General features: G+C 34.8%; 1 protein-coding gene across 1 annotated transcript; it reads left to right on the top strand.

Moving 5' to 3' along the window:
* Nucleotides 1-2097: 2097 nt before the first annotated feature.
* Nucleotides 2098-10124, top strand: LOC140004243 (uncharacterized). Its single transcript, XM_072075940.1, has 10 exons — nucleotides 2098-2601; nucleotides 2798-2950; nucleotides 4198-4413; nucleotides 4609-4791; nucleotides 5019-5240; nucleotides 5661-5777; nucleotides 5925-6068; nucleotides 6334-6435; nucleotides 7407-7475; nucleotides 9570-10124. Exons 1-10 carry the CDS (start codon nucleotides 2389-2391, stop codon nucleotides 9798-9800), a joined length of 1650 nt encoding a protein of 549 aa, XP_071932041.1. The 5' UTR covers nucleotides 2098-2388; the 3' UTR covers nucleotides 9801-10124.
* The last annotated feature ends 1754 nt before the right edge of the window (nucleotides 10125-11878 follow it).

Here is an 11878-nt window from a genome sequence, read left to right as displayed (position 1 = left end):
CGGACCCATCAGCTATTGTTCTTCTTTTGCTTTGAAGCCACAATGCTTACTACTTTTACCTTCCAGGGGTCACCGCTAAAGAGTTTCATATGGTATAAAAAATTAATGATTGTAAATAGGGAAAATGACATGTTTCATCTTTCACATTTCGCAAAAATATTCTTTTCGTTCCTCACTTTTAAAATGAAGCAAATTCGTCCCTGACATTTAAAAATTAAACCTATTATATCCCTGAAGCTAATTTTCAATCTGAATCAAACCATTCAATAACCCAATAATAAATTTCGAAAATAGAATTGATAGATCACTCGGTCAATTTCATCATATTCACATGACATTTATTAAACCAAAAAAATATAAATTATAACATGAAAGACCATTCTTTGTCTTGGAATAGTAGAATTTTTTTTGGGTAAATATTTTCATACACCGTTAGTATATCCGCTTGCGAATCTAGATGCGTATCATAAATATAAAATTTGGTGTTAAATTTAAATTGAAATGATATGGCGGTATATAAAACTGTCAGTGTATACAATGATAATGTAGGAAAGATTAATCTTTCTTTTTTATGTTATAATTATTTATTATTTATTTTTGGGTTCATTAAATTTTACATGAATGTCATGTTGAATTAACCAAGTGATCTACCAATTACACCCATAAAATTTCTAATCAGGTTGATTGGTGGTTTGATTCAGATTGAAATTTGGGTCAGGGATGCAAGAATTTCAGTTTTTAAATGTCAAGAACGAAATTGTTTCGTTTTAAAAGTGAGGGACGAAAACAATATTTTTGTGAAATGTAAAGAATGAAACCGATCATTTTCCCTTGTAAATATGTTGATTTTATTTGCATTTGTAAGATTCAAAAAACTTATTTGTTGGTTTTATAAGTTCTGTATATATCTGTGTTAAAGAGTGACTTTTAGGCAGTAAAAATTTGGAATCTTTGGAATTTCTTAATTTTTTAATTTTGTCCTTTAAATAGGCGTTTTAGGATTTGTTGCATTTGGGTAGCATTGTTAAAGTTGATGAGAAGTTTGATTTTATAGATTTCATTAGAGAAAATGGTTTTATTTTTTAGCAGGAGTTTGAGTTTACTGCCGTTTACTCGATTAATATTTCTACATGGACAAGAATGCCCTCATTTTCGTTACTCATAACAGCTGAAATTCACAAAAGGGTCAACAATTTACACTATTCATAGATTGGAGGCCAAAAGTTTCCTCATAATTGTTGAAGGGCTAAAACTTTATTTGGTTAAAAGTTGGAGGGCCATTTGAGACTTTTTTCCCAACATTTTATACTTGCAACAAAGAAATAAAAAAGAGAAAAATAAAAAAAGAGAAAATGACTTGTTTCATCCCTCACATTTCGTAAAAATATTCTTTTCGTCCCTCACATTTAAAACGAAGCAAATTGGCCCTTCACATTTAAAAACCCAAGCTTTTACATTCTAGAAATAAACCCTCAATTGTAAATCAAATAATCTAATAACTCGATTACAAATTTTGGGGGTAGAATTGATAGATCACTCGCAAAAACATATTTCCAACAAATAAATTAAAACAATTAAAAAATCTTAATTAAAATCCATTTGCTTTTTCAAAAGAACGAAATAGTGCTAAAACTCTCAAGCACTAAACCCTTAGCTCTCAAGCACTGCACCCTTAATGCAACATAACTGAGGATTATAGCTCTCAAGCACTACACCCTTAGTGCAACAAAACTGAGGAATATGTCTAAGGGTTTAGTGCTTGAGAGTTTTAGCACTATTTCGTTCATTTGAAGAAGCAAATGAGTTTTAATTAAGATTTTTTAATTGCTTTAATTTATTTGTTGGAAATATATTTTTGTGAGTGATCTATCAATTCTACCCTTAAAATTTGTAATCGGGTTGTTAGATAGTTTGATTCACAATTGAGAGTTTATTTTTAGGATGTAAAAGTTTGAATTTTTAAATGTGAGGGACCAATTTGTTTCATTTTAAATGTACGGGACAAAAAAATATTTTTATGAAATGCGAGATGAAACGTGTCATTTTCCAAAAAAAAAATGGGGCAAATGAAGAGAAAGAAACCTACCTTAGCAAGATGAAGTCGCCGGCGTCGGTATTGAGGAGATGATGCTATTGTCATGTCTCTGATGAGTGGAGGAAGGCAAATTGGGTGAGGAGGAAGGGAAGTGGGTGTAACTTGTGGTGGTGTCGGCTGGGTGTGAAAGGAAGAATTAGGAATTAGGGCTGAATTAGGACAAATGCGGTTTTCTGTTGGGGCGAAATCGCCGCCAACTCTATATTATAAACGCCCAAAGCATTAGGATAAGAGAGAGAGATAAGCAACTGAGAGAAGTCAGTGATTTCAGTTCAGGGAAGAAGTCTAGCCCAATGGAACTGGAGGCTACTTTTAGGGTATCTGGTATCAATTGCCAGGCGGCGCCATTTTACAATCCAATCTGCAATTATGGAACCTTAAACCTCCGTCTTCCCTACCATCACCGTCTTCCTCCCCTCTCAAATGCTTCGTTTTACACTCTCAGTAACCGCTACTGCAAAGCCAGTGCAAAAGAGAGCAGTACTGAAGCTGTAGAAAAAGAAACGGTTTTTTTCTCTAATTTGACGAAACTTTGATGATTTCATGCTTATTTAAATTTTTATTTTTGCAATTACAGTTTATTTTTGCTTATTTTTCAAGGGAAGGCGGAACCTGAATTTTTTAAAAAATTTTTGTGTTACTATTATGGGGCTTTGTTATTGAAATTTTATTGGGTTTTTGTGAATTTTTTTCATTTTCTAGGGAAGGAAGATGTCTGGTGATGATTCACATGATTTGGAGCTCGTAAGCTTAACGGCTTTGTGTCCTCTTGATGGTCGTTATTGGGCAAAGGTCAAGGAGCTAGCTGCTTATGTGGGCGAATATGGTTTAATTCGCTTTCGGGTTTTAGTTGAGGTATGCTTCTAATAGTGCAATTCCTTAACTGGTAATGTTGCTAAATTGCTTCCCAGACTTGTAGATAATTCTTGTTGCAAACCATCTCACCATACAAGTTTTCAAAGCATAATGAAAATTGTTGGTCAACTGATTAGTTAAGATTCTGGCTGGAAGTAACTTATCTAATCAGTACCGGCTTCAAATAAAGTAAGAGGAAAAAGGGCAAAATGGGTGGACAAACGGATACATGACATGACTTACTTTAATGTTTTTGGAGCTTTACTTTCTGTGTTATCTTGATTTTGAACTTTAGAGCACAGAAATCATATTTTTCCCTTTTGAAATTTTTTTGGGGGCTTGTGCTGGAAGTTTTATTTTGGTCTGTCTGATAATTCTGTAAGATTGGAAGGAAATGAAATTATTAAAATTTGATACTTGTATTGTTAGTCATGCTGAATTGCACCTGCTGAAGCTTTACTTCAGGAATTTTAAGTAATAGTAGTGACTCCTACCACAAAATGCTGTTATGGGGAAGGAAAGGACCAAAGCTTCTCTAGAAATCTCATTTTGAAATTTAAATATTTATTGATCGTGCAGCAGAAATACTGTAATGAGGAAAAAAAGAGATTAGTTTGTCATATTACATTTTACGCTCTGTATGCTGATGGAGACTGAGACATTGGCAGAATGATGTTAGATAGCGCTGGATAGTAGTATTGATTTGTGGCTTTGATCATGTCGTGAGGCTTGAAAGTGCTGCCAACATGCAATTGGTGTTAAAAGCATAAATTGTTGGCAAACAATCCACAAAGGAGTTTTACTCCCTGTATGTGCAAATGTGGCATGACATGAAATTCTGGCCATCCTAACTTGAGATCTGTATGAGGGCTATTGGCAAAGTGTGTTGGTTTATCTCTGTTGTGGGTTAAATGCTTCAGTTCATGAGCAGAGATCTCTTAGAGGGGACCTCTTGCTCTTGAGTCATATATAGTATGTGTGAATATGCTGAAGTGAGCTATGTTCAGACTTTCCAAGTTTACTGTGCCATTCTAATAAATTACTTTGCAACTGTAATTCTCTTGCTAACTTGATCATGCTTATTCTTTGAATTTGGATGGGCAGCTTTAGCACTTTAACATCTCACAGATGATGATGGGTGTTTCATGTCCTTTATTTCTTTCTTTGCCTTACTGTCGCCTCTGCCTTCATGAATTTCAAACAAAATCATAGCCAGAAATCTCTTTTTTTTTTTTTTTTTTTTGTAGGTGAAATGGTTGTCAAAACTTTCTCAAATTCCTGAAATTCCTGAGGTTCCAAGATTCTCTAAAGATGCTGAGACTTATCTGCAAGGCTTGATTGATGGATTTAGCTTAGATGATGCCATGGAAGTCAAGAAAATTGAGAAAGTGACTAACCATGATGTCAAGGCAGTGGAATACTTTTTGAAGCAAAGGTGCCAGTCACACCCAGAGATAGGAAAGGTATCAGTTTAGAACTTTGATGTTAACTGAATGGAAATGTCATGCTTCTACTCTATGGACATGACGTGATGGCCGCATTAGGACTCTGAGTTCTTTTGATTTCCCCTGCATGATGTTTCAAAAGAATTATAGAACCCAAAATAATATCTCTGTATGTTTTGCGTTTGTTCTGTATTTTTATTGTTGCTTGTCTAGGTGCTCGAGTTTTTCCACTTTGCCTGTACATCTGAAGACATTAACAATCTTGCTCATGCACTTATGCTGAAAGAAGCTCTTTCTATGGTGATATTACCTGCTATGGATGAAGTGATTTCAGCCATAAGTGACATCGCTATAGAAAATGCTCACGTTCCTATGCTTTCTCGCACCCATGGGCAGGTAACAGTCGATTTTTCTTTCTGATTATTTTATCTTTTTTTTTTCTTTGAGCCCGAGGGGGTTGGGGTGTTGGGAGTGGGTATACAACCTGAATTATTCTACCCTTTTAAGGCACAATGAATCTCCAATATATTTTATGACTTTTACTGCTGGATCTGTTTCTGATTCTTTACTGTTCAAACAGCTAAAACTTGAATGAATTGCTCATATCTGCCATTTCTTTGTAGCCAGCTTCACCTACAACCTTGGGAAAGGAAATGGCAATTTTTGCATTCAGGTTAAGGCAAGAAAAGCAGGGTATTTCAAAAATTAAAATACTTGGGAAGTTTGCTGGTGCTGTTGGAAACTATAATGCACGTCTTGTGGCGTATCCTGATATCAACTGGCCGCAAGTTGCAGAGGAATTTGTGGCATCTCTTGGAATTGATTTCAATCCCTATGTGCCTCAAGTATTTTCCTAAACTAATCATATTCTGCCTCAAATTTTCTCATTTCTTATACCTTATTTATTGTCCTTGACTAGTTTATTAAAATCTATTATGGGATGCTTGTAATGTTTGATCCTAAAGGCTTGGTTTTGGCAGATTTAGAAGCTTATTCAATTGTAGACATACATTAAGCCACACAGTGTTTTGAGTTGCCACTTGACCACTAGAATTACCAATTGGCGCTTTCTAGATTGTGATTCTGTGTCCTTTTAGTAATATCTGCTTGGTTTTGCCTCGTTTGAAGGTTTTAATACTGGTTCACAATGAATGATCTTCTGGTTTGATGACATTTTCATGATAATAAGTACCATGGTTTACGTCTTTGACATAATGACACTATTCAATACTTCATGGTTTTGATTTGAGTATTCTACAATGCAGATTGAACCTCATGACTACATGGCCAAACTTTTTCATTCTATAATCCAGTTTAACAACATTCTAGTTGATTTTGATAGAGACATCTGGGGATATATCTCTTTAGGTTACTTCAAGCAGGTCAGTGCGCTGTATTTTGTTGTTTTAATTTTTGTCTATGTTCTTATATGAACACTTTTCTCATGTATATATATGTACACTTGTTTCATGTTTACCAACATGTTGTCTCTCGATGAAAGATTGGTATTTATACATGGTTTTGAGCAGATAACTAAAGCTGGTGAGATTGGATCTTCTACAATGCCTCACAAGGTTAACCCAATTGATTTTGAAAATAGCGAAGGAAATCTTGGAGTGGCTAATGGAGATTTGTCCCATTTAAGCATGAAGTTACCTATTTCACGCTGGCAGGTAAATGTGCAATATTTTATTCTTCTCAATTGTGTCATCTTCAGCTCTACGTAAATAGCCATATCATCATTGTACTCAGAAGTTTTTACCCTGGCTGGGGATGTTGTTACTCAATTTAAAGAAAGTTGATTAGATACTGTTTTTGATAGATCCCAAGGTTGTGCTTGATATGCATGTGTAATTACTTTGGCTTGTGCTTTCTTTTTGTAGTTGCACTTTTATCTGCTTAAAGTTACTTATTGATTTTTGTGCTTGTCATTTGCAGAGGGACTTGACTGATTCTACTGTTTTGAGAAACATGGGTGTGGGTTTAGGACACTCTCTTCTAGCCTACAAGAATACATTAACGGGCATTGGAAAGCTTCAGGTATTCGACAATAGTTATCTCGTTGATGGTCAAGAAATATGAGTACCAGGGGGTATTGAATGTTGCATATTGTATATAAGAAAGATGCTTGTGTGGAATTAGTAGTCTCATGGTCATCTTGCTTCATTGGTGTGGTATTGCTGATCAGGAAATGAAGGGGGAATAACTTGTTGAAGAGATTATGTCTTGGGATGTGTTTAGAGGGAATAGCTGTTAGTAAGCTTTATACTTTGTGAAGTTGCTCAACCAGTTTTCTCAGTAATTGGTTTATCATGATTACTAGTTCAGAGGGAATAGTGTAGTAAGATTCTTAAGGTCTTCAGTTAAAGCAGTCTTTATGGTGGTTTTCACAGGCCAATAGTAGAACATAGTTTATTGAGAAATGTTGGGTTGCTTTAGTATTTTAGCTAGGGCTTATCAGTAGGCAAAAGTTGTTTGAGAATCGGATATAGGCCACGGATATGTGTCATCTGGGTCTATTCCACATTTTTCTTTCATTCTTCCTTCCCACTCACCCCTGCTAAAAAGTAGTGGTTTTTGTTATTATTATATTGTTATTGTTATTTTTGTTATTGTTATTCTTGTTATTGTTGTTGTTGTTGATGTTGCTGCTGCTGCAGCTCTTATTATTATTATTAGTATTATTAAATGTTTGTTGATTTGTGTCAACTACCTCAGCTGACAATTGGTGGCCTCTAATACATCTCACATTTGTACAAGAAATGCATTTCTGACAATACTGGAATAATAGCTCCTTGTGGCAAATCCACTTTGTCTTTTCCCTTGATGAATCCATTCCAGAAGGAAACTATGCACTCTTTCCCATATATTTTCTTTTTCTCTTTTTTCTTTTCTCAGATGAAAGAATCAAAGCAGTTTATCTTTTTTTAAATATTAAGAACTTTGCAAAAACTGGTGCATTGGGCATCATTTTTGTTGCTTCTAATTTGGTTGGCCTTGTTTTATTGTAGGTCAACGAAGCTTCCTTGAGTGAAGACTTGAACCGCACGTGGGAGGTGCTTGCTGAACCAATACAAACTGTGCGTGACTATCTTCATTTGATATCTTCTTAATATATTGATATTGAATTTGGTGTTTTTAGTTACTTAGTATCTACTTTTCTTTGTTGCATGTTTGAGAAGTTTGTATTCAGTAACTTGGCATATTGATAAAATGTTGGTATTATTTAGCATACTGGGCAGAAAAACTCTACATCAAGCTTTAGTTCTATAATTTCTCCCTGCATCAAGCTTTAGTCCTATAACTTCTCCTTCTGGTAGGTTTTTCCTTTGCTTCCAATTGGGTGCAGTGTGACTTTTGCTGTCTACTGTTCTCAGGCTAGATGGTCTTACTACATGGCAAGGGGGTACTGGATGACTTGCATGTGCTTATGAAGTTTAGTAGGTTTCCTCTAAACTACTTGGGGACATTGCTCCAGACCATCCCTAATTTTGAGCTACTGAAGTTATCCAAAATTTTGAACTTTTAAGTGGATTAACACTTCAGATCCAAATGCTGCTGATTTCCCCTTTAAATGCCTTGTCAAGTGTCAGTTTTTCACATTTTCTAAGGATGTGGGAAATGAAGTTCAGAAGTTAAAGGGAGAAGTATGGAATTGGTTTTAGTCCTTTGTCTGCCTAGAACTTCATTTACTAAAGCAGTCTGGATTTATGTCATGTGCATAAGGAGATCTCATAAAGGTTTACTATCTTTTATCTACGTAAGCAATTCTATATTAACTAACTCTTGTAATGTCTATGATGGAAAGATCCCATGTTAAATGGGGAAAAGAGTTACGGGAAAGATTCTAGTACAAGTTTAATGGCTTATTACATTTAGACATCTTTAATGAGTTCTCTATGTAATTGTTAACACCTTCAGATTTGAAAAAGAAATATATAATTAGATCATTTTCCCTGAGGCCAACTAATAGGAACTCCTGTACTGTCTTCATGGCTATGCCTGTTGTCTACCTGAAAGGCAAAATATTTATAGTAAATCTTTTAAATGGTTTGAGCTATAACATATAATTGATTGACTCGCAGTTCTTCAAGCTAGGAAGAGTGCAAGCAAAAGAGGGAAAAAAATGACAACTCAAGGAAGACAGATTTGGAAAAGGAAACTTTTTAAGTTCTTTATATAAATAAACATAAAAGACTGAACTACATGGAAACACAAAAAGCACATTGACAGCTGCCTTCCATCCCTCAGATACAGAGGGATGGAAGAAATTGTCTTTCTACAGCAATAGGATTCTCTACTAAATTTGAGTAATTTCTGTAAGCAGAGTAAGTCCAATTGTTCATCTAGTAAGACGATTCCTAAGCTCTTTACATAGACAACAAAAGCACACTCCTAAATGCTGCAAATGATGAATTTGCACTCAGTTGTTCAATTTTACTTTCATGACACATGAGCCCACAATCTTATGCACTCTCTAGAATACCACATGTAATAAAAGCAGGGAACTCCCTCTTCACTAAGATGTAGAGACCTCAAGGATTTGAGGAAGCATCTTTCATTTTTTAAAATCTTCTTTTACTCAGTTCAAGATATGTTTAACACAGATGACTTAAATACTTAGTTTAATCTTGTCTTTAGTTTGATTTTTACATGAGAAGTGCTGGGTCTGGAAGTCATTGTCTGGGTGGTCAATTGAAGTTGGGGTAATATGGATAGAGCTTGAATACTGAAGAAGTGATGACTGTTAAGATTCGGTAGAGGGAGAAGATTGGAGAGGTTTGTATGGGTAAGGGGTGAATGTGGGTTGGTCTCGAGAGAGAAGGCCTAGCTGGGTGGCTGAATATGTTGATAGCATGATGTGGAGGCAAACAGATAATCTGTAGAGGGTTGGATTAAGTACTAGAGATGATAAGTCACCATCGTTTGGAAGTGATCCAGATACTTTTCCCCTAACAAGAAATGGTCTGAGGTGGCAGTGGGAAGGAACTTTTCTAGGAAGTAATTGACTAATTCACAATTATTTTGGTCCCTTTTGAACACACTGCAGTTTTGAATGTCTGATTTTACTGTTTTTTGAGATTCTGGATGTTTTTCATATCACTAGCTTGAGTTAATTTTATAGCTTTTTTAGAATCGAAGACTCGTGATAATCTTTTTGTTTTGGTCTTTAGGTCATGCGAAGATATGGTGTACCAGAGCCTTATGAAAAACTAAAGGAGCTAACAAGAGGAAAAGCGGTGACCCAAGAGAGCTTGAGAGAATTTATTAAGAATCGGGATATACCAGGAGATGCAATGATGACGCTTTTGAATTTAACACCCCAAACTTATGTTGGAGCAGCGGCTGAATTGGCAAAAAACATAAAGACAGCCATAAATTTAGTGAATGGAGCCAGGGTCTAATAGGTTAAGGAGTGTGCAAGTCAGGTGAAATATAGTGCTGATTTGCTTCGACTTCATTGAGAGCTTGAGTTGTGAGAACTTGCTTCATATGGACAGAGGAAAACACATTTGCATTTCTCATTTCTACTAGTCAGATCGAGGGACCACTTAGCACTTTTCTTGAAATTTAGGCACAAATGTTGCGAAACAGCATTTTTTTTCTTCCCCCAATATGCATTTACCTGAGATGCGGGCATTCTTTTGTATTCTGATCGAGTTTCTTGGATCCCTCGAAAAGAGAATTGTACGTGGTTGCCGATTGGGAATGCCTAGTAGTTTGATCCACCATCGTGTTCTGGATTGTGAGAAAAGGTGATAGTCGCATGCACAAAGATTTTGGACTATCACCTTGTATGACTCAACTTGGAGTGTATTTTTCTTGAAAATTGATTCTTATACTACAAAAATGCTACAATGAGAAACAAGAATGCTAGCATGCTACAATGAGAGAGTTAAAGGAGAAACAAGGACTTTGCAGGCTGATATTGTAAACAAAAACAAATTTTACGGATTGGGGTAAATTGAGGCATTTTAGTGTCCCTGATTTGGTTAAATTATGTCAGTCTTGACTTATTCACGAAATTCCCAACTGTGATCGATGAATATCTTGTGAATGGGAGTTGAGTCTAATGAAATAGAAGAGACCCAAAGATTTGTAAATTAGATGAGTTTATCGAAAGTCTTACGCTTGTACAAGCTGGTGTATCATTTCTCCCTTCTTGTACCTATCATTTATATGACTATGGAACCGGACAGAGAGCCAGTTACACTTAATTTTGCAAGACTTTAAATTTACCATTCTGCTCATGAGGAGCCTTGAAACATTATGTATTTTAATTGGGGCTAAAATTAGCACGCACCATTTTCTATAGATTAATTCTTTGATTCGGTTACGTTGGTATGTTTTTCCTTTTTGGGTTCATGTGTTCAATATGTGAAAGCTCCTTTTATACATATATATACTCTCTACTGTGTTCCTTTTAACTCTTTTACTTTTCTTTATTTAATATTTTTTTTTTGCTTTGTGTGTCAGCCAGTTTTTGTTGTTATCAGTTGAAGCCGTTATATCAATTGTCTGCTATGAACTCGGACTGCTTATATTTTGTGTAGCAATACGAAAATTATATTCTGTTTTCTTATGCTCTAGTGCAGATTTATTTGAGATTGTTTCATAATGTTACTTCCTCCATTAATTCATATGTGTTTGTTAGGTTTAATGGCTCTAAATCCTATTACTCAACTTGCAATGCACCCACTTGAACTTGTTTTATAATGCATCCAACTCCACCCTTATGATGTGTTTGAATAAAGCCATCCTTTCTATCTCACTTATTTTCATTATCTTAATTATTTGTTACATTCCACTTTTAATAATACATCATCAACTCTATGCAAGAACAAAATATATGTGAACTACATTGCAAAGCATATTAAATCTAGTAAATCTATAATTTAAGTTCATATAAACTAGTTAGAGTTCACATAACTCAATTATACCAGTAAAAGTAGTAGATTAATTGATCATGTAAGAAATATTATTAATAAGTTATTAATAGCAAAACATTAAAAAAAAAGAAAAAGAAAAATAGTGTTCCATTGTATATTTGTTATCTATTACTAAATGATTGATCAACTAAGAGCATCTTCTAGGACAAATGATTATTGCATAATTATCCAAGTATTTCCATAAGGACCTACTAATATGCATCTATTATGCTTCTTGCATAATTATCGAACTATTCCGATGATGTTTTAATATAATTATAGTGACTAATGTAATAAGCAACACCATGATCAACTGATAAATCTCAAAAATCCTTAGGAAGCTCTATTTAATGCTGTACTCCACTTAATTTTGTACGGAGTGTTCTCCCAAATGCACTAGGCCAGTAACAAAGTAAGTGCCCCCTAGTGAATTACACTCGTGCTTACCTTTTTTTTTTTTTTTTTTTTTTTTCAGACACGATATAATCTAATGAGAAAATCATTCAAAATATCATTCACATTTTGTAGAATGATTTTTTTTGTCATTCACTTTT

Source organism: Coffea arabica, chromosome 2c, assembly GCF_036785885.1.
Source record: "Coffea arabica cultivar ET-39 chromosome 2c, Coffea Arabica ET-39 HiFi, whole genome shotgun sequence".
Lineage (NCBI taxonomy): Eukaryota > Viridiplantae > Streptophyta > Magnoliopsida > Gentianales > Rubiaceae > Coffea > Coffea arabica.
Note: the sequence above shows the minus strand (reverse complement) of the source record. Positions and strands in the feature narration are given on the sequence as shown.